At 54.8% G+C, this 22,882-nt stretch overlaps 5 protein-coding genes across 5 annotated transcripts; 2 read left to right on the plus strand and 3 right to left on the minus strand.

Annotated features, from left to right (window-relative positions):
• Positions 1-281: 281 nt before the first annotated feature.
• Positions 282-2,427, minus strand: PTSG_05714 (uncharacterized protein; the record flags this gene model as incomplete). The annotated part of the gene is made up of 7 exons (XM_004993522.1): positions 282-406; positions 652-718; positions 933-1,035; positions 1,192-1,288; positions 1,546-1,603; positions 1,762-1,802; positions 2,184-2,427. The coding sequence occupies 7 exons, from the start codon at positions 2,425-2,427 to the stop codon at positions 282-284; spliced, it is 735 nt and encodes a 244-aa protein (XP_004993579.1).
• A 504-nt stretch (positions 2,428-2,931) lies between these two features.
• PTSG_05715 (uncharacterized protein) lies at positions 2,932-7,835 on the minus strand. The gene is made up of 13 exons (XM_004993523.1): positions 7,332-7,835; positions 6,714-6,784; positions 6,392-6,544; positions 6,177-6,239; positions 5,917-5,996; positions 5,638-5,714; positions 5,383-5,435; positions 5,107-5,181; positions 4,852-4,906; positions 4,340-4,671; positions 3,751-4,169; positions 3,442-3,475; positions 2,932-3,217 (listed from the first exon to the last, which is right to left on the minus strand). The coding sequence occupies exons 1-13, from the start codon at positions 7,492-7,494 to the stop codon at positions 3,212-3,214; spliced, it is 1,581 nt and encodes a 526-aa protein (XP_004993580.1). The 5' UTR covers positions 7,495-7,835; the 3' UTR covers positions 2,932-3,211.
• Positions 7,836-7,881: 46 nt separating this feature from the next.
• On the plus strand, positions 7,882-12,517 carry PTSG_05716 (uncharacterized protein). Its single transcript, XM_004993524.1, has 13 exons — positions 7,882-8,038; positions 8,223-8,405; positions 8,625-8,891; positions 9,164-9,240; positions 9,436-9,529; positions 9,861-9,962; positions 10,146-10,209; positions 10,534-10,598; positions 10,832-10,902; positions 11,198-11,363; positions 11,563-11,626; positions 11,846-11,928; positions 12,194-12,517. The coding sequence occupies exons 1-13, from the start codon at positions 7,916-7,918 to the stop codon at positions 12,425-12,427; spliced, it is 1,593 nt and encodes a 530-aa protein (XP_004993581.1). The 5' UTR covers positions 7,882-7,915; the 3' UTR covers positions 12,428-12,517.
• A 247-nt stretch (positions 12,518-12,764) lies between these two features.
• On the plus strand, positions 12,765-21,040 carry PTSG_05717 (NEK/NEK1 protein kinase). The gene is made up of 21 exons (XM_004993525.1): positions 12,765-12,939; positions 13,112-13,169; positions 13,280-13,380; positions 13,500-13,578; positions 13,761-13,804; positions 13,938-14,032; positions 14,286-14,395; positions 14,686-14,809; positions 15,030-15,130; positions 15,398-15,825; positions 16,012-16,054; positions 16,251-17,339; positions 17,551-17,614; positions 17,832-18,157; positions 18,316-18,390; positions 18,623-18,663; positions 18,871-18,976; positions 19,174-19,488; positions 19,836-19,913; positions 20,288-20,425; positions 20,643-21,040. Exons 1-21 carry the CDS (start codon positions 12,890-12,892, stop codon positions 20,694-20,696), a joined length of 3,519 nt encoding a protein of 1,172 aa, XP_004993582.1. The 5' UTR covers positions 12,765-12,889; the 3' UTR covers positions 20,697-21,040.
• A 332-nt stretch (positions 21,041-21,372) lies between these two features.
• Positions 21,373-22,686, minus strand: PTSG_05718 (uncharacterized protein; the record flags this gene model as incomplete). Its single annotated transcript, XM_004993526.1, has 1 exon — positions 21,373-22,686. One exon carries the CDS (start codon positions 22,684-22,686, stop codon positions 21,373-21,375), a length of 1,314 nt encoding a protein of 437 aa, XP_004993583.1.
• Positions 22,687-22,882: the final 196 nt, after the last annotated feature.

Raw genomic sequence — 22,882 nt, forward strand, 5'->3', positions numbered from 1 at the left:
TGTGTGTGTGTGTGTGTGTGTGTGTGTGTGTGTGTGTGTGTGTGTGTGTGTGTGTGTGTGTGTGTGTGTGTGTGTGTGTGTGTGTGTGAGTGAGAGTGAGAGAGTGAGAGAGTGAGAGAGTGAGAGAGTGTGAGTATTAGTAATTCAAGGTGGAAGGTGAGCGCACACAAACACACACACGAACAAGTACACGCAAGCACACAAGCAAGCACATGCACATGCACACACACACACATGCACATGTAGGACGCGCGTGCTCGCGTGCACACCACCCACACAGGTCATGCACGTACCACGGTGGAGAAGGTGACGACGACAAACCAAAGTGCGGTGAAGAGAGTGAAGTTGTTTTCGTTCCCCTTTTCCAGGTGCTCCACCCCACACATGGATGTGATGACCACGCAGACTACACGCACGCACGCAAACAGGAATACATAGCACGCACGCACATATAACAACACAAACGCATGACACACATGCCAAAACAAACACATGGCACGCACGCGCACGCGCACATACATGCAAAGAGGACGAGATGCAGTGAGGTGTGAGCGCAAGCGCAATGTACAACAACACATCAACGGCAGCAACGACAGTCATGGGAAGTCAACAGTGACAGTGGCGGTGCAGTCGAGTGCGCGTGTAACTCACACAACGTGAGGATGAGATTGAGCATGCTGACGGTCAACTCAACAATGTCACTGGACCGCTGGCACATCTGTCATTCGCACACACACACACACACACACATACACGAGCCAACATATACACACATACACGTGCAAACATATACACATGTGCAACGTTGGTGTGAGAGATTACAGTGTTGTAAACACAAAGCACGCATGACACAGAAGGGCACGCACATGTGCACACAGACACATGTACGCATGCAGAAACACGAACACGGACACATACACATGCTCGCGTACCCGGAGAATGCCGGTTGTGACACTGAGAGCAGCGCCCCGAAGTGCCCATATGTGTAGGAAGTTTGGAACGATGAAGTTGCCATCGTACCAGTCAAAGGCAAGCCTGCGGCACGCATCCGCATTGTGTGAGGTAAGGCGAGAACACCAACAAGTACACCGCACACAGAGCCAGCGGCAGCAAGTGAGGTTCCACACACACACACACACACACACACACACACACATACACATACACATACACACATACACACACACCTACCTCAGGGCGACTGTGACGGTGAGGAAGACGTTGATGAAGTCGACGTGTGTGAGGATTGGCGCGTGCACGTGTGCAACAGCGCGAATCACCGTGTCCACTGTCAAGGGCCGATGGCGAGTCGTGGTGGTAGCGATGGTAGGAGTAGGGTGAATTTGCAGGCAGAAGGGGATGGAGGAGAACATGTGCAAACGCAGGGGGACAAGCAGATAAACTAAGCAATGCAAAGACAGTGACAGATTCAAAAGCAAACACACCCACACACACTCATGCACACACACACACACATGCACGCACGCACACACACACACACACACACACACACACACACACACACACACACACATTAGAGCATACCAAGTGCGATAAAGACGACAATGTCCTGGATCACACCCACAGGACCTGACTCCATGCGCTGCAGTCGCGTCGCGGTCAGAAACATGAACACAGGACAAGCAAGTGAACAGGTGCACTGCCAAGCCATACGCACGCACGCTCACACACTCACACACAGAGATGCGCATGCATAGACACGCGCACGCACACTTATGTATGCACACCACCGCAACGTACAAAGACTTCTGTGTTGGTGGATTCTTCATCGTGGATTTGCGCTGCCACGTACACGCAAAAGCTGAACGAATACAGCAAGGCTCGCAAGCAATGATAAGCAAGAAAGTGCCCTGCACACAAGGAGCGACAGCAGCAACAGAAGAGATGATCGGTCAGTGGGGTTCTAGGCAAGGCTTTCACACCCGAGGGTTCACTTGCTCACTTGCATGCACTCACAAACTCGCGCGCACACGAACTCGCACACACACCCCACACACACACTCTCTCTAATCCCCAACACACACACACACACACACACACACACACACACACACACACACACTCTCTCTCTCTCTCTCTCTCTCTCTCTCTCTCTCTCTCTCTCTCTCTCTCTCTCTCTCTAACCCCCTCCCCCAACCCCCAACACACTCTCTGAAACGCACCAACGGCGTGCTCGCCATCACCGCGAATGACGCGGGCCAGCGAAGCGATGAGGTTCCGGCTGTAGATTGAAACACGGTAGGCACGAAGCCCACGCTGGTGCAAGTTTGAGGACGCAGTGCGGTGGTAACTGGCACGTCGGCGACGGCGGCGCCTGCGACGCTCCTGCCTCTGGTGCTGCCCCTCCGCCACTGCCTCCGCTTGGGAAGGGCTGTCATCGCGAACGCGACCTGCCCCGGCCTCCATCATTGCCAGCAGACGCCAAACGAGTCCAGAGCGTGCCGACCCATGAAGCAATGAACGACGCGCCCAGGGGTTCCAACGACGTACTGGGGGGCGCTGAAGAGGAAGAGAGATAATCAAGGACAACCAAGGGAGGAACAGTGAAGGGGTGCTGTGGTTTGAGAAGGGGAGGGGGTGTTTGTCGTGGCTAGAGAAGGTGACGTCGGTCGTCGCGGTGTCGAACACACACACACACACACACGCAGGAAGGTGCGACCCAGCACCAGCAGTGACGACGAGCGTTGTGTGTGTTGTGCGAGCGAGATTGATTGATTGAGGTGGCGTCCTATGTAAATGCATTTTGTCATGTCTGTGCCCCCTGGTTTTGCGTTGTGTGTGTGTGTGTGTGTGTGTGTGTGTGTGTGTGTGTGTGTGTGTGTGTGTGTGTGTGTGTGTGTGTGCAAGCACTCACGTTTACCACGTGTAACGCACTGTGGACCATACACCTGGTTCCCATGCCTTGCTCCCTTCCTTCTTGCTTGCTTTATTGATGAGTTTCCACCCGACACACGTACTCAACATGACTGTTTCATGGTGCAAGCACGTGCGCACTGCTGTAATATGATGTGCATATGTGCGTGTGTGTGTGTTTTTGCATCGCTCAATTTTCCTTGAAAGTCACGCCACATCATGCCATGCCGTACGATGAGTTGAGATGAGTTCAGAAAAGGCAGTCGGCAGCAAACGAACGATCCAATGTGTCATCGCGCCAGACAACGCTCCTGCTCGTCTTCATCTGTTTGTCTTCTTAGTGCTATCATTTGGTGATGGATCGGTAGTGGATCGGTGGTGGGCGGGTGCAGGTATGTGTGTGTGTGTATGTGTGTGTATGTGTGTGTGTATGTGTGTGTGTGTGTGCGTGTGCGTGTGCGTGTGCGTGTGTCAGTGAGCTGGTCAGCGAGTAAGCGCACAGCAGGACGCAAAACACGCATGAACATGTCGGCAAGATAACGCAAACACATGCGCGCAGGCACGTACCTGTCGGTTAAATGGCATGTGTTGCATGTATGGCCTGACGCGGTTGGTCGGTGTTGAATGTGACACGAGTGGGTGAGCGAGCGAGTGAGTGGGTGAGCGAAAGAGACAGACAGACAGACAGACAGACAGACAGACAGACAGACAGACAGACAGACAGACAGACAGAAGCAACACATGCACAACCGTTCACAACCGTTCACAACTGCTCGCACCCACACACACGCACAACCGTTCACAAACTCTTCTCACGTTTACATTCGCCCCGCCCCCCCCCCCTCCCCGCAGGGCACCTTCTTCTCTATTCCTCACCTGGCCTGCGCGTGGTGCTGGTGCGGCATTCCTTGACCTGGGCCTGGCATGCGCTGTGCAGGGGAATACCCGCCATAGCCGTACCCGCCGGGCTGGCCCATGCTCATAAACGCCTGTGACGCCACCGGCGTTGGTGGGCCCTGCGAGACGTGCGGCTGGTACATCTGCTGCGGCTGCTGCATGGGCTGCTGCATGGGCTGCTGCATGGTGTACGGCGTGGACGTGTAGGGTTGCATTGGCATCATCATCATGCCTGGCTGTGTCGGTATGTACTGCGGCTGCTGCTGTTGCTGCTGTGGGAACTGCTGCTGTGGGCGTGGCTGCTGAAACATGCCCATGCTCGTGGGTGGCATGTGCATGCCTGCAGGCGCGGCCGGCTGCTGCTGCTGCTGCTGTTGCGGCGGAATGTATGATGGGATCTGGGTAGCGGGGGACAGGATTGTGTGCACGAGAAGCCGAAACGGTGTGAGAGCAGGATTATCAGACAAAACTCTGACGCGTGAACACGTATGGAACACCCACATGTGCACACCCACCCACACCCACATGTGCACACCTACATGTGCACACAAACAGGAGGGCGACTCACAAATTCCTCTGCGTTTGGGTCCAGCACGGGCTTTGGTGGTGGGGCTGCTTTCGTGTCTGCTGCCGTTGGTGCTGCTTCCTTCTGCTGACCTTGTTCTCCCCCTGTCTCCTCCTTCTTGTCTTCCCCACTGGTCGCCGTGGTTGTGGCTGTGGTCACTGCCGCTGCTGGCGTCGTTCCTGCTTGTGTGGTGGCTGCTGGTTGCGTCGGCTGTGATGCGGGTGCCCCCGTTGTCGTGACCTCCTCGCCCTTCTTCGTCGTCTCCGCTGCAGCATTACCGCCCGTCTCCTGCGCGTGTGCACCGTTGCCACCGCTTGCTGTTGCTCCAGCAACACCTGCATGGCATGCGTGTGAGTGTGTGTGTGTATGTGTGTTTGTGTGTGAAGGTGATGTGTGCAGATGGGTGTGTGCAAATGGCTGTAACACTTGAAGACAACGTGCTTCCGGTTTCAGAAAGTACTGCACCACTACAGCAACAGCCATCTTGCACCCTGCCCCAACTCTGCGCCACGAACCAAATTGGATGGACTTTGAGAATTCCGCAAACTGCTTCTTCTCCTGCTGTCGTACCTGCAATGATGGTGACAGTGATGGTGACATGCAACGCACGGCATGGGAGATGGCTGTGAGTGCATTGAAGCCGCGAGAAATTGACAAGGAGTCACAGTACATGGGGGAAACCAAACTCTACACGCCGTATACACCGTACACCACTGTGCACGGCAAACAAAAGCCACTGCACACAGCAACAGATGATCAAAGCAGCGTACAGCTTTATCAGGCGCGGATGCCTGCTGCTGCTGCTGCTGCTGCTGATCGTCGCGTGTGACGGCGCTGTACTTGTCCTGCAAGTCAGCAACGCATGAGGCGCGGCGGTGAGGCCGTGAAGAGAATGACGAAAAAGTAACAATGAGCAAGCACGTGCACACCCACACCCACACACACACCCACACACCATCTCTCTGTAACACACTCGCACACACGCACACACATCCATTCGAACATGCACACACGCGTGCACACGCACAAGACGCGCCAGCACTGACGTCGTCTGAGCGGTTGATGTCGGCCATTGTGCGCCCGCTCTTCTTTCCTTTCCCTGAACACACACGCAGAGTTGCAGTTGCACCCGCACCAGATATGCGATGAGGACACAAACACGAACCAGCAGCACTCAACGTGATGCACCGCAAATGCATGCGCCCGTGCGCCCTCCACCCCAAATTTGTACGCACACACATATCCATGCACACACGCACACACGCATGCACACATGCACACACACACACACGAGGGCCCACCTCCGGTGATTTGGCGGGCGAGGGAGTTGGCGGCGGCAATGTCGGCCTTTGACAGCTTGCTCTCGTCAAGCATCGTCCTGGCGGTGGTGACAATGGTGATGATAGTGGTGGTGATAGTGGTGGTGATGATGGTGGTGGTGACGTGAGGAATGAAGCACGAGGGCTTCAAGGAAAGTTGCACGAGCATGTACACATGTATTCGCATTTAAAAACACACACAGGCACGGTAGCCACACCAATAACAATCACATCAACCATCCCACACTCATACACACTGACGTGTATTGGGATTCGTCAAAGGACACGTCAATGCCAAACTTCTCCTTGTTCGTACGCAGCATGTCCTCTGCTGACCAGCCCTGATGCAAGTCCATACATACACACGTTCAGACACAATAACACACGCAAAAAAAATTCACCGTGTGAGCACACACACACACACACACACACACACACACACACACACACACACACACACACACACACACACACACACACACACACACACACACACACACACGATTGCGGTGTCGACGCACCCCTGCCGACGATGATCCCTCCAGAGTGTCCAGCGTGTCGTCTTCGCCAGAGGCAACCCACCGCTACAGAGAACCAAGCAGTGGCACGGAAAAGGCAGTGTGGTGGTGATAGCGGGGTGTGAATGAGCACATGCACGCACACAAATGCAAACATACTCCACCCAATGCACACACACACGCGTGCATGCATGCGTGAGCCTACAGGAGGCACTGACCGTGAACTTGCGGGGCTGGTTGGAGGGGGCGGTCTTTGAGATGCCGGCGTCGGTAAACTCGTCCAATCCTGTGTCTGCGGTTGCCATTCGCGCGGGATTCTGTGCAACGGATATGTCGACCTGCGGCAGATGCACCTGGCCAATCTTCTTCCACTGACATGCAGCACAGGCACGGCACGCGCAAGTGGACACGTGTCAGTGCGTGAGACGGCGGTTGACGCGCAGCGTGTGTTCGCACAATCACGCACACACGCACACACACACGCTCATACACACACAGCCACACACACACACACACACACACACACACACACACACACACTTCGATGCAGAGCTGCTGGATGCACGTCTCCTGATTTGGCACGGGCTCAGGAAAGTCAAATGGTTTGGGACCTGCAAGCAACAACAACGAAAGCAAAACCAGGCGGCGGTGAGTGAGGCGTGTGACAGACGCTGTGTCAACAACACACAACACAACACAACACAACACAACACAACAACACATACACGCACACTCACTCGCTCACACGCACACACGCACGCACACACGCACACGAATGCGACACAAGCAACACAATGGGGGGGGGGAGGCCGCTCAGCCGGGGTCAACACTGCCGCGTTACGGCCAATGTTGCCCCGGCCCCACAATTGTCTTCAACGACACTCGTCCATGCACACATGCAGACAACACACTCGCGCGAACGCGGCGTGCAGCTGCATGGTGCCGGCAGTGGCTCGAAGCGAAAGGATGTTGTGACTCATCATTGCAGACCCCACAGAACGGAAAGACACGAAAAGACGGGAGAAGGGGCAGAGGAAAGGAGAAGAGGCCAGGAACAGAGAGAAAGAACGCGAAACGCGAAACCGAGCATTACAGCAACTACACATGCACTGCGCGTATCACACGCACACACACGCACACACACGCACGCACACGTACCGCTCTTGTCGTTGACGAGGTATGCCATGCGCAGGTACAGGTCGCCACTCTTCGGGTCAACGCTGCTCAGGATGCCTCGGTACACGCTTCCGCTCTGCGTTTGCACGCTGATGTTTGTGCCGATTGAGCGGCCATACAAGAAGACGTCGGACTGCGTCGTCATGGTGATGGTTGAGAATGTGCCACGACGTGTAGGGGTTGCGACTGCACGTGGACGTCCGTGTCGCCGTTCTTGTCTGCGCGTGTGTTGCGGGTGCTGTCTCCAGAGACGCCGGCTTGCAGACAAGCAAGCAAGGAGAGCAAGCAAGGAAGCAGCAAGCGAAGAGGAAGGAGGAGTAGAAGAGACACCAGAGGAGAGGCAAGGGGGTGGAAAGAGGGACACACGCAGAGATGAGGGGACGGAAGGAGAGGAAAGCACACTCTCACCCACTCTCCATGCAACAACAACAACAACACCAACACAAGTTCGCGCGAGCGACCAAAAGGCGAACCAGCCACAAGAACTGGGAAATGGAAAACTGGTGGGAGATGCGCATATTTTTCGGAACGACAGTGCCAAAAACAGACGGCAGTGGTGGAGGACGATGACGATGACGATGCAGATGATGTTGTGTTGGCTGGTGGTGCTGCTGTCAGCACCTGTTGCGACAGCGACAGCAGGGGCCGCTGCTGCTGGGGATGAGCGCACGCTGCTGTTGACACAAGTGGTAAGGCGTGAGAGGTGGCATGTGGGTGCGTGTACGGGAGGGGGAGGGGAAGGAGAAGGGATAAACGTGCCAGTGCGTGAGTGTGAACGTGAACGTGAACAAGAGCGTGAGCGTGAACATGCTGCTGTCATTGCTGTGGTAGTTGCGTTTTTACATTGTGGAATGGTCTGCGCTACAATGCCAGCTCTTCAGGCACGGCGATAGGTCGCAGATTGCTTCCATTCCACTGTATGAGGACACAGAGAGCACAGACTGGCCCATGGGTCTGGGACAGTTGACCCAGCGTGGGCGGGAGATGCATTTTCACCTCGGTCGCTTCTTTCAACAGCACTACAAAGACGCCATTAGCACCTATCATCCATCAACCGTGCGTTTGTGTGTCTGTGAGTGAGTGAGGGTGTGTGTGTGTGTGTGTGTGTGTGTGTGTGTGTGTGTGTGTGTGTGTGTGTGTGTGTGTGTGTGTGTGTGTGTGTGTCTCAATGCGCGTTGCACCTTTGGTCTCTATCTCTAGCGAACCACGCCAACCGTTTATTCTATGCCGCTAACATTTGATGTGCGCCAATGTACACTGGCATTACACTGGCAGGTACGCGTGCGAAGCACGGATTACGAGCGAACGCTTGAGTCTGCGCAGGCGCTGATGAGCGGGTGGTTCTGCGACGAAGACACCACCAACGCGTCCCCAACGTGCCTCTGCCGCACATTCCCCATCCACACCGTGCCCGTGGAGGACGACAACCTGCTGCTTGGCTCCAGTCGGGACCACTGTGAGCACCTCCAGTACCTGTATAGAGAGCTGGATCCAGTCTTTGCTGATAAGGCCGCCGAGCCCGTTCCCGACGCCCTCTGCAAGGTCTCGTGCACACACGTGTGTGTGTGTGTGTTTGTGTTCATGTGTTCGTGTGTGTGTCTTTCTACCTTGCTACCTGTCTGTCTGTCTTCCTTTCTACCTGTCTGTCTGTCTGTCTGTCTGTCTGTCTGTCTGTCTGTCTGTCTGTCTGTCTTGGTGTGTACCTCGGCCCCCATGTGCGCATCTGTTGGTGGCAGTTGCTTTTACTTGCTCGTAGCTAGATGTGTTGCGCAGCTCACGCGCTCCGTCCTCAACTGTGCTCCTCATTGTGTCAGAACTTGAACAAGCTGAAGAAGGACACACCAGCGCCGCCACAACCCAAGCCACAGCCTGATCCCTCCTGTAACGTCACGTGAGTGGGCCCAGTAACTTTTGTGTGTGTGTGTGTGTGTGCCGTCGCGTTGATATACATACATACATACTTCTAGCCAGTTGCATCACGCGCCTGCCCTTGTTTCCCACTTCACACACACATACACACACACACACACACTCACTCACACACACTCACTCATACACACACACACACAAACACACGCGCACGCAGCGTCTCTGGCACGTGCACGTATGGAGATGTGCTGGAGCACTTGACGACGCTCGTCGGTGCACCCACGCCGCTCTCTCCACGGAATGTGTGGACGGTACGCTGGCCACCACAACACCACATTAACACTGCTGTTCTTATGCTTGTCGTGCATCTCACTCTGGTTGCTGATGCTACTGTTTGCCTTTGGTTTTGCATTGCTTTCGCATCGTGCTCGCCTTGCTTTTTCATGTGTCGCGTCTCGCTTTACACTCTCACACTACTTTGCGTTACTTACATATACACATACCCACACACACATCCACACCTCACACGCGCGCACACACATACACATATACACACATACACACATACACACATACACACATACACACATATACACACACACTTATTCTCTCGCTGTTCCGTACGTCCGTGCACTGTCTCAGATCTCGGACACGAACCTGTGCCGTCTGCACCACAACTTGACCGTGGGCGCGCACGTGTATGTGTCGGATGGCTGCGATGGCATCCTCCAGGACTACCTGCAGGTATCCACGAACAACCACAACTGATGTGGGTGCGGTGTGCTGCAATACCGCTTGCGTGGTTTGTTCTTGTTTTGCTGTGACGTGACGTGACTTTTTCACTTCCTCGATACGACACACACACACATGTATACACGCACACACACACACACACACATTCACACACACGCACGCACACGTGTGCAGCGACTGGAGAACTGGGATATGTTCATCGCATTCACGGGAGAGGAGCGAGCCCGTCTCAGCGGCGGTGAGAACGCGACAGCGGTGCCATTGTAGTGGGTGATTGGTGTTGATGGCTGGTGGGTAGTGATCGGTGACGGTGAGTGTGCAGGCTGGAAGGCGTGCAGCAAGCGGTGTATACAGATGAACAACAACAACAACAACAACAACAACAACAACAACAACAACAACAACAACAACAACAACAACAACAACAACAACAACAACAACAACAACAACAACAACAACAACAACAACAACAACACGCAAATACAATGAGGAGCAGCCGCACAATAGCACTCGCTTGCTGACGCGCGCGCCGCCAACCATATTGCACTGCAATTTGCTGCAGGTTTGCTGCTGAAGGAAATGCGGAATGAGATGCAAGACACCATTGATGGGTCATCCAAATACAAGGTGTGTGTGTGTGTGTGTGTGTGTGTGTGTGTGTGTGTGTGTGTGTGTGTGTGTGCGTCCAGAAGCAGACTGCTCGCAGCGAGCACATCCCTTCGTACACCGCACACGCACGCATGAACGTAAACAAGGCACACGCACCCTCACACGAACAAGTCACCCTCCCCACCATAACGGACACTCAACCCATATCACAATTCATTCCCCCTCCCCCCTCTGTTTTGTTATCTGTGCAGGCGCTGTTGTATTCCGCGCACGACACGACGGTGGCCGCCTTCCTGCAAGCACTCAACGTCTCCCACCCAAAGTGCGGTCACGCGTGTGGAGTCGTGATGTTCACTGGCACACTCCACAACACTCCCCCACACACACACACAAAACACTCGCACACAACACTAACACATACACACTGAACACAACACGCAACATTCACACACAACACTCACACACACACTCACACTCAACACACACACACACTCTCTCTCTCTCACGCGCACAATAACACACGCTCAACGTATGCACACACACACACACACACACACACACATACATCCATGCACCCATACATGCACGCGCTCCGTCCCCTCCCGCGGCCCTTGAAGGCTGTCGCCGCCGTACGCTGCCTCCATCCGCATGGAGTTGTACAGTGCGGGCGAGGGCAAGTACGAGGTGGACGTGCTGTACAAGATGCGGCCAGAGGACAACGCAGACACTGGAATCCGCCTTGTCATCCCAGGCTGCCCCAAGGACAAGCCTTGCCCATTCGACGTGAGCACGCTTGCCGCGCACAGCAATGCGTCGTGTTTCTGTCAGGACGCTCTTGCTGCGGTGCATGAAACCAAATGTCCTCTTCGTCTGCTTGCTGCCACCACCGCTCCCTCTCTTTGAGCCTGAGCCTGAATTCACCGCAGCACCCATTCCTGACTGTCACCTCACATCACATCACATCGCATTGTGAACATCACAGACGTTTGTTGCTGCAACGGAGAAGCTTGTTCCCAGCAACTGGCATCCAGACTGCAGCGTGCCAAGTGTGTAGCACACACCATGTGTGTGTGTATGTGTGTATGTGTGTGTGTGTGTGTGTGTGTGTGTGTGTGTGTAAACAGGCATGTGTTCTTGAACTGTATGGAGTTGTATGCTCATCTTGATGACTTGACGACTAACACCCCCGCACGTAACTGCACACCTTTCCTGCGCCACCACGCATTCACCCTCTTGCCACATCACCACCAACACCAACACTGTAGCCCTTGCCAGCAAAGTGCTGAGCCCTGGTGGCATTGCTGCTGTCATTACCGCATGCGTCATTGTCATGATAATCATCGTCTGGGTACGTTGCAGACATGCCCTCACCCACACGTGTGTGTGTGTGTAAGTTTGTGTGTGTGTGTGTGTGTGTGTGTGTGTGTATGTATGTGTGTGTGTATGTATGTGTGTGTCTGTGTGTGTCTGTGTGTGCCTGTGTCTGTGTGTGTCTGTGTCATGTGTGCTCCACGCCCGCACAAAGGGCAGCACGTGCACTGCCCCCACCCCCTCACTCACCCACACTCCCCGCCCACACACTCACTCGCATGCACTTGTGTGTGTGTGTACAGGTGTACCGCCGCAGAATACGGCACGGGTCAAGCATCGTGTATCGCCGGGCAGCGCTGGCGGCGCCAACAAGCGTGCTGCAGGGGCTTGGTGACCGCCGCTCGCACCTGCACGCGAACCTCGACGACAGCGATGCTGGTGCTGGCGATGATGACGACGATGAGGAAGAGGACGTGGTCTTCCCAACGTCCCTCGCCAACATGCGGCTCAAGGCACGCAAGGTTCAACAAGCTTAACAGACACCACACATGCGCGTGTGCATGTGCATGTGCGTGTGCGTGTGGGTAGAGAATACAAGAGGAGAATTAAATTGGAGTGGCAGTCGCAGAGCAAGGAGAAAGGGGGATGAGAGCGTGTTTGTACAACAACATCATCAACAACAACAACAACAACAACAACAACAACAACAACAACAACAACAACAACAACAACAACAACAACAACAACAACAACAACAACCACACACACACACACACACACACACACACACACACACACACACACACACACACACACACACACACACACACACACACACACACAACACACACACCCTGAATTCAGTCGCGTCTGCAGTGACAAAAAAACGGATTTGGCTGTTGTTGTGTTGTGTTTGGCAACGAAAGCAACACCTGCTGCATCCACAATCAGAGTGCACGCCCAGGCCTTGACCTTCATCCATCGCAGACTGAAGCGCGATGGAGGTGTACACCCGCGTGAAGAACATTGGGAGTGGCTCCTATGGAAGGTGAGAAAGATAGACTGGCGTGATCACACCGTCTCTTCGCTCACACACACACGCAGAAGCACAGAAGCACAGTCATGCACGCTCTTCATGCACACACACACACGCACACGCATGCACACACACTCTCTCTCTCCCTTTCTCACTCACTCACACCCACACATACATCATGCAGCTGTGTTCTGGTGCAGCGGAAGGACAATGGTGCATATCGCGTCATCAAACAAATCAAGGTGCCCTTGAGACGCACATACATCGCCCGCGATGTCCCCACCCTAACCATGACATGCCAGCGACCATGTACCAGCCGCTCATCACCTTTCGTGTATGTACTTCCTCACAGATTGACACAATGTCGGCGAAGGAACGCGAAGAGGCCAAGTTCGAGGCCAGCGTGATGCTGTCTCTCAACCACCCCAACATCGTCAAGCTGCTCGATCCATGGTATGCAAAGTACTGCCATCAGTGAGCAAGCGCCTTTCCCTGCACTGATGCCCTCGGCCTCCTTCCAACACACCTAACGATGTCTGGCTTGACTGCCTCTTTTCCATGGCGAATGACAGCTTCATTCAGGGTGGATATCTGCACATCGTGATGGAGTACGCAGAGAACGGTGATCTGTGCCAGGCCATCGATGCGCAGGTGCGCGCGTGCAAGCGTTGATTGAGCTGCACTCATGGCAACCACACACACACACACATACTCACCCACTGACTCACTGACTCACACACTCACTCTCCCTCTCACACACTCACACCTGGCTATGTGCACACATTCATCTCGCGAACACATACTTGCACGCACATGCATGCCATGCATTGCAGCGCGCCAAGAGCGCGTTGTTTGAGGAGTCAAACGTGATGAACTGGTATGTATTGCATCGTGTACTGCCGCCACACATTAACTTCCACTGTCAGTGTCGGCGGTTCTCTCAACTGCTGGTACTGGAGCATGCCATGCACGCCCCAAGCTCACACATGCACACGTGCAATTGCTGCCAGGTTTGTGCAAGTCACGTCGGCACTGAGCTATTGCCATTCTGTCAACCTGATGCATCGCGACATCAAATCGCAAAACGTCTTCATCATGCGCAACGGTGCGTGCGTGTGTGGGCGTGTGTCTCTCTGTGTGTGTGTATGGGCATGTGTGCGTCTGTGTGTGTGTGTGTCTGTCTGTCTGTCTGTCTGTCTATGCCTCTGTGTATCTCTCTGTCTGTCTGTCTGTCTCTGCCTCTGTACATCTCTCTGTCTCTCTGTCTGTCTTCGTCTCTACTCGTGCACCTGTGGGAACGCACCGTTATCGCTCCCCCGCAGCTACTCATTGTACCCACTGACATTGCACGTGCACAGGCATTGTCAAACTGGGGGACTTTGGCATTGCAAAAGTGCTCTCCAACAACACGCAATTTGCCAACACGCTCGTGGGAACGCCCTACAACCTCTCCCCGGAGCTGTGCGAGGTGCTTTTGCTCACCACCCGGCACGTCTCTGTCATTCCTCTGTTCTCTAGATGTCTTGCAGGCTGTATGTCAGGTTGGCTGCCTGTCCGAAGGTGGCAAATTCTACACAGCCGGCAATGCTCTTGTGCCGACAGTGGACCACACTCACAACTTGTCCTCCCCTCCCTTGCACACGTGCACACACGTACACGTGCACATACAAACACACACACAAACACACACACACACAAACACACACACACAAACACACTTACACATACGTCGTTTTTTTTTTTTTTTTTGGTCCTCAGGACAAACCATACGGCAAGAAGAGCGACATATGGGCACTTGGGTGTCTTTTGTATGAGATGCTGACGCTGAACCACCCTTTCAACGGCAAGAGTCTGCCAGCCCTCGTCCTCAAAATCATGAACGGTACCGCTTGTGTGTGTGTGTGTGTGTGTGTGTGTGTGTGTGTGTGTGTTCGCGCTGCTGATTGCGTCGTGGACAGCAGATGGTCACCAGTATCATCATCATCATCATCATCATCATCATCATCATCATCATCATCATCATCATCATCATCACCATCATCACCATCATCATCACCATCATCGTCGTCGTCGTTGCCATCCACAATGCATTTGCTGCACAGGTCGGTTTCCGCCCATCTCGGGCCAGTATTCCCAGGGAATGCATGATCTGATCAACTCGCTCCTCGCAAACGACCCAAGTGCCCGCCCCTCCGCCGCAGAGGTGATGGTCACAACACACATACTCATGGTGGTCGTGGTGATGACGATGGTGGCAGTGTTGGTGACCATCGTCGAGCGTTGGTGGTCGCGGTGGTGGTCTTGGTCATCGTCATGATGATGGCGATCAATGCTTGTGCTCGCAGCGAGTGCTTGACGTACACGCCTTTGTTCGTCATGCATCTCCCTCCTCCTTCAGCTTTATCACACCATCAAACACCCCATCCACCCTCACTACCCGCCATCACCACCTCGCACCACCACCCGCTAGATCCTGCACCGGGAGTTTGTGAAGACGTGGTGCTACGAGAATCTGCTGGAGCGGCGGCGGTCCCGGCACTCTTCCGCTTCGTCACTCGCAGCAGCACCCACACACCACCAGCACCAACAACCACAGCAGCAGCAGCACGATCAGACGTTCACCGCGGGCGATGCACCGGTTGCAAACTCCAATGCGCTCGCGCGCGTGCGCGGCGGATCTGAGAAGCGGCGGTCGCCTCTCCATCGCGTGGAATCCGTGGAAGGCCAGGGCCCCATGCCGCAGCCTCGAAAGCTAAACGCATTTACAAGCAGCGAGATTGTCATGCCACAGAACAAACAGGAGACGCAACAAACATCCGTTCAAGACAACGTGTTCCGCGCAGTGGATCCTGTGCCCACAGCGGTGTCCTTCTCAGTTGACATTGCACCACCAAAGCGGTGTGTATGTGTGTACGAGTAAATGTATGTGTGCTTGTGCGCGCGAGTATGTGTGCGTGTGGTGTGTGGATGTGTGTGTGTGTGTGTCTGCATTCTGTTCCACTGCTGATGCGTGCACGTTTGATATGCATGCACTTGATTTTCTCCCACGCATGCCGGCCTCCATGCACTTGAATGTTTGCACAGGAAACCGCCCAAGAAGCGGCAATCCCTCGCGCCAAAGCAGCAGGTGCGATTACCCAAGCCATGCCATGAGCAAACACACACACACACACACACACACACACACAAAAAAAAAAAATACACAAAAACACACACACACACAAACACACATGCACTGCTTTCAGCACACACGCGCACGCTTGATCGCATACCCACGCGCGCCTTCCCTCGTGATCCACCACCGATTGCCACTTGTTCCACAGTCGAAAGACACTGGACGCACATCACCAACGAAGAGCAAAGCAACGGCCAGCAAGACAGGCAAACCTTCAGGCGACACAGCGGCAACGAAAACATCAGCACCATCGTCATCATCAGCCACAACAGCATCACAAGCAACATCATCAAAACCAACGACAACTACAACAACAACAGCAGCATCTCGCGGTGGTGGTGGGAAGAGCAGAACCCGACGTGTTCTAGCAGCCGCGTTTGGTGGACGCAAGAAGAAGGCAGCAGCAAATCGTGATGGTGGCACAACGACCAAGCCGGTGAGCACAGGTGGCGGTGATGGTGATGATGGTGACGCCCTGGGAGCAGACTTTGGAAAGACGATGGTGGTGTCGAAGACAAGCAGTGACAAGGATGGCGCTGCAAGTGCACCACCAACAGCAACGGCGGCAGCGACGGTGACGAAGAAGGGTGGGCGACCACGGCGATTGCTGCCGTCTACGACACACGTGCGCGCCGCGGCAGCCACGCGGTCACGCACGTCGTCATCGTCATCCACCGGATCCGTCACGTCCACAGCATCAGCGCCCGCAGGGGAGGTGGGGAGAACACAGGCAGCGGTGAACGGCAGGACACGCAAGCTCAACTCCACCACCACGACAACCACAGCCACCACAACAACAACGAGGACAACAGCAGCGTCGTCGGGGCTGAGAGGGCCGAGGACGAACGCGAGGGACCGCCGATCGGTCGGTGGCATCACGCTCGGGCGCACAGTCGCAGTTGGCAGCAGTGGTGGTAATGGCATTGGCAGTGGTGCGAAGAAGACAAAGGCGAGGAGGAGTGTTGGTGGTACGGGTGCTGGGCGCAGGTCCACGTCACCGTCCATGCTCAAATCGACGACGACGAAAGCCAACGCATCCACACGATCATCTCAGTCGCCATCAGCACCATCAGCGTCGTCATCATCATCATCATCATCGTCAACGGCAACGACAAGTCGATCGCGTCGCTCGATGACGACGAGGGAAATCATCCACGACAGCGATCTCAACAGGAAGCGCCAGCAGATGCGCAAGGACGCAAAGGCGCGGCGTGAGGAGGAGAAGAGAAAGCTGCAGGTTTGTGTGTGCATGTGTGTGTGTGCGTGCGTGCTTGTGCTTGTGTGTTCGTGTGCGTGCGTGCGTGCATGTGTGTGTACGTGCGTGCTTGTGCATGTGTGTGTTTGTGCATGTGTGTGTGCGTGCGTGTGTATCTGTGTGTGCGTGTTGGACATGCCCTCCCACCAAGCAGATGACCGCATGCGTGATCACTTTATTTTCTGCGCAACAGGAGCACGAGCGACGGGTTCGCCAAATACGGCAGGCCGGATCAAAGGTGCAGGTCGTGCGCAAAGGTGGGGCAAATCACACAACACACGCACATATGCAACATGGACGCCTGTACAAACACACACACACACACCTGCACACACACCCAACACACACTTTCTCCCCTGCATAGACACAATCGCACGCGTGCGCTGTCGTGTTGGACCACTGCAGGCCCGTCATCATCATCATCATCACACACTGCGTCTTTGCCCTCTAACAACAACAACAACAACAATTCAGGCAACAGGAAGCCACAAGCGCAGCGTGGGTCATCCCCCAGCCAGCAGCAGCACGAGGACACTGATGCTGATCACAATGGCGGTGATCGTGATGGTGACGACATGACAGCACCAGCGTCTCTCGCCCGACCCGTGGGCCGCGCCGGCCTCCGCCAGCAACCACCAATGACAGCGACCGACACAACAGCGGCGTTTGATGATGGTGATGGTGATGGTATAAGCACGTCCACGACAACCATCAAGACATCGTTGCCGTCGGCAGGGGCGCCCGCTGATGTGAAGGAGGGTGAAGCGCAGGACGCGAGCGAACGCGCGCGGAGGCGAGAGGTACTGCCATACGCACACTGCTGGTGTTGCTGTTATTGTTGCCGTTGTGGTGGTGTGCGTTCAATGGTTTCTGCGTGTGTGACAGTGACTGTGTGTATGCGTGTTCGTGTGTACGTGTGCTCACACGTTGTTATAACTCCGGCCTTTTCGCTTCACAGGAGCAGCGCAAGTCACTGCGTGCGCGAATGCGCGAGGGACGAAAACGCGTCAACAAAGAGCAGGACATTGTTGTGGTGCGTCATTTGCTGCCAAAGGAGAAAGTTTGTGCACTCGTGTCCCTGGGTGTGAGAGCAAGACTGATAGTTCTTGGCATGTCTGCTCATGGAGTGCCATTTCTGTATGTCAAGTGAAGAGACAGCGTACTTGCGTGTGTATGCGTGTGTGCACGTGCCTGAATGTGTACATCTGTGTATATGCTGACGAGATACACCTGCTGCATCTCTCAAACCAACTCCGAAATGACAGGAAATCAAACTGAGCGACAAGGTCAAGTCAATGCAGCATCGGTACGTGCACTGCAACAGCGATTGCATCCGCTGCGCTGCTCTGAGACAGACCTTGTTTGTGAAATTAACACCGCTCCAACTCCATTCTTTGACTGTGTGTGTGTGTGTGTATGCTTGCTTGCGTGTGTGCGTCTGTGCTTGCTCGCGTGTATGCGTGTGCTGTACCTTGTCTTATCGTATTGTATTGTGTATGCAATGCTACGATAGCGCCAGAACGCGTGATGCCCCAGCACGCGAGCGGGTGCGCGCTAAAGACGATGGAAGCGACGCGACCTCGGATTCAGAGGCAGAGCAGGACCGCCATGATGTGCAGGTGAAGTTGCTGCTGCTGCTGCTGCTCTGCTGTGGCTGCTCTTGCTTGTTGTCGCTTGTGGTGCTGTTGTTATGCGAGTGCCTCCGCCATCTGTGCGCGTGTGCGTTTCTGCATCCACAGCTGCCGATGCAACCGTGCGTTTCGATACCTCACGTCCAGTCATCTTCCACTGCCCACAACCCGTCACGGTCTGTCAGGCTGTCGTGTCCAACCTGGAGAAAGCCATGACATCTGAGCTGGCAGCAAACGATCTTCCATCAACCACAACGGCAGCAACTGCTACGACACACGCTCCTGCCGCTTCACAGCCTGGTGCTAACAAGTCAACCAAGGGGTCGAATACCTCAGCAACGCGAGCTGCAACAAAGGCAACAAAGGGGAAGGCGCAGCAACCAGCAGCGTCGTCATCAGCGCAAGCGGCAACAACAGCGTGTAGTGCTGAGTCAGCACAGGCAAGGGGCAGCACAGCGACGCAGCGGGGCGAAGACGCGCTCGCTAAACACGTCTTGGAGGTGAGCCGTGAGCTTGATCGCCACCGTGCCCGTGCTGGTACTGGTGCTGGTGTTGGTGGTGTTGGAGGTGGAGCCCGCGCGCTTCATCTCGTGTTGCATGGTTCAAATTGTGTGCTGGTCCAGGTGTTTAGAGTGTTTTGAGCTCGCGCGTTCTTTGCTTCAATGAATGCCCCATGCACACAAGCATATCTACATGCAACAATCACCTGTGCACGGCGCCGCAGCACCACCTCACCGAGCGTGTGTTTGTGCTATCGTGAGCTCGTGCACGCGCACTCACCCTCATCCACTGACACACACTCTCTCACTCACCACAACGTCATTACATTCCCTGCTTCATGCTGCAGCTTCGTGGCTCGTGTGTACATGCACTTGGCGCGGACTTGTTTGACCAAGTGTACGAGAAGCTCCATCGCGTCGCACTGGTGTGTTTGACGTATGAACAGTTGGCTGCTGTTGTTGCTGTTGTGGTTGTTGTTGTTGTTGTTGTTGTTGTTGTTGTTGTTGTTGTTGTTGTTGTTGTGATCGTTGTTGTTGTTTAAGTTGTTGTTTAAGTTGTTGTGATCGTTGTTGTTGTGATCGTTGTTGTTGTTGTGATCGTTGTTGTTGTTTAAGTTGTTGTTGTTGTTGCAGTTGTTGTTGTTGTTGTTGTTGTTGTTGCTGTTGCTGCTGCTGCTGCTGTTGCTTTTCAACGGTTTATCTTGCTCATGCACGTCAACAAACTTGTGTGTGTCCCCCGTGTGCATACGTGTGCATTCCACTGACTGCTGTGCATGTGCATGGTTGCGTGTCTGCACAGGCTGACAATGATGCTGACAAGGAAGCAGATGTCGATGACGCCATGCACTTGTTGCGACAAAAGTTCATCTCCTCCGCAGACACAAACACCGTTTACCAGCCGCCTCCACAGCAGCTGGCCCAGCGCATGATTCGCAGAGTACGTTTCGCGGCCCGCTAAAATGCTCTGGCTGTGTGTGCTGCGCGGTGTGTCTGTTTGTCTGTCTGTCTGTCTCTGCCTCGCTGCCTGTGTGGCTGCAGCCTCTGTCACAGCAAATTCTTGCCAAAGTCAGCTGTCTGTTGTTCTTCTCTCTTGAACCTGTCGCCACCTTCTGCCTGTGCTCACGCACGTATGTGCATGTTTGACACCTTCCCAGGTTCAAAACTTGATTTGCTGCGAAGGAATCTTGTTGTCGTCACAGCCCGTCTGAATGTGTAGACAACTTGATTGTCTATCCACCTGCATTCCCCCCCCCCCACACACACACACACACCCTCGCTTTCGTGTTACCGGTTCATCGAATATATTCTTGACCATGCGTTTCAGTGGTGTTTCTGAAATGAACACACGCTCCTCCGTCCATGTATCATGCATACATGCATGCAGCTTGCTCTCATCAGCGCAGTGCTCGAGTCAAATGGAAGTCTCCGACATAACAATTCAAAACACTCTGCCAACTTAAATGCTTGATTCGTTTTAGTGCGAGGAGGGAAGGAAGCGACACAGGACCAGCAGCCATCATCATTTCACACACAGGACAGAACAGGACAGAGAGAGACAACGCCTCACAACAGGGGGTTAAGCAGACATCCAGGTCTTTTGCGGTAGGGAGGTGAATATATGTAAACAAAAACAAAACCCGTCATGGCTGGCACAGCAGGACAGCAAAGCAAGGAAGGAGGGGGGGGGGGTCAAACAGACAGGTGAATGAAAAGAAACGCAGATGAACAAAATGGTGCAACAAGCAAGCAAGCAAGCATGGTCATCATCCCGTCGTCGTCGTCGTCGTCGTCATCGTCGTCGTCGTCACAGAGAGCAAAGCAGCAGCCGGCACTGCCTCTGTCGCTGCTGCTGGTGATGCCTCTGCTGTCAATTGCTGCTGCTGCTTAGACGGACTCAACGGCGGAGGACGAGGAGGAAGAGGCGTTGGCGCGGTGCTTGGCGAAGAAGACGCCACCAACAACAGCGCCAACAAGCAGCAGCGCGCCAACCACAATGCCGGCAATGGCGCCCGCAGAGAGGCCTGCAGCGGCATCCCCAGCGCCAGAGGCGCCAGAGTTGTTGTCGGCGTAGGCGTAGTCGTTCTTCGTCGTGTACTCGTTCTTGGGCGCCTCGTAGGCCGTCGTGTACTCCTGGTGCTTGGTCGTGTACACGGGTGGCTTGGTGGTGTAGACTGGTGGCTTGGTGGTGTACACGGGGCGTGTGGTGTACACGGCCTCTGTCGTGTACACGGGTGGCTGCGTGGTGTACACGGGTGGCTGCGTGGTGTACACGGGGCGTGTGGTGTACTCCTGGTGCTGGGTGTAGCGTGGGTAGGCGGGCTTGGTGGTGTACTTGGGTGCCTCGTAGGCGGTGGTGTACTCCTGGTGCTTGGTGGTGTAAGCCTTCTTGGGTGCCTCGTAAGCCGTGGTGTACTCCTGCTTGGGTGCCTCGTAGGCGGTGGTGTACTCCTGCTTGGGTGCCTCGTAAGCCGTCGTGTACTCCTGCTTGGGTGCCTCGTAAGCCGTGGTGTACTCCATGTGCTTGGTGGTGTAAGCCTTCTTGGGTGCCTCGTAAGCCGTGGTGTACTCCTGCTTGGGTGCCTCGTAGGCGGTGGTGTACTCCTGCTTGGGTGCCTCGTAAGCCGTCGTGTACTCCTGCTTGGGTGCCTCGTAAGCCGTGGTGTACTCCATGTGCTTGGTGGTGTAAGCCTTCTTGGGTGCCTCGTAAGCCGTGGTGTACTCCTGCTTGGGTGCCTCGTAGGCGGTGGTGTACTCCTGGTGCTTGGGTGCCTCGTAAGCCGTGGTGTACTCCTGGTGCTTGGTCGTGTACTCCTGGTGCTTTGGTGCGACGTAGGCGGTGGTGTAAGCCTTCTTGGGTGCCTCATAAGCCGTGGTGTACTCCATGTGCTTGGTGGTGTACTCCTGCTTGGGTGCCTCGTAAGCCGTCGTGTACTCCTGCTTGGGCGCCTCGTAAGCCGTGGTGTACTCCATGTGCTTGGTCGTGTAAGCCTTCTTGGGCGCCTCGTAAGCCGTGGTGTACTCCTGCTTGGGCGCCTCGTAAGCCGTGGTGTACTCCTGCTTGGGTGCCTCGTAAGCCGTGGTGTACTCCTGCTTGGGCGCCTCGTAAGCCGTGGTGTACTCCATGTGCTTGGTCGTGTACTCCTGGTGCTTGGGCTGATAAGCCGTCGTGTACTCGTGCCGCTGATAATCGGCAGCCATCGAGCCCGCAGCAAGCAGCAGGCACGACGCCACCGCAAACACCAACACGCGCATGGCTGGTTGTCACAAAAGAGGAAGAAGAAGAAGAAGAAGAAGTGTGCGCTGGCGGGTGGCTGGAAGTCACGCAGTTCAAATCAGGGGGTCTTGGTGGTTCTTGGTGCGTTGGATGACAGCTGAGAAAATGAACATCTCATCC

The sequence above is a fragment of the Salpingoeca rosetta genome (assembly GCF_000188695.1).
Source record: "Salpingoeca rosetta unplaced genomic scaffold supercont1.13, whole genome shotgun sequence".
NCBI lineage: Eukaryota > Choanoflagellata > Craspedida > Salpingoecidae > Salpingoeca > Salpingoeca rosetta.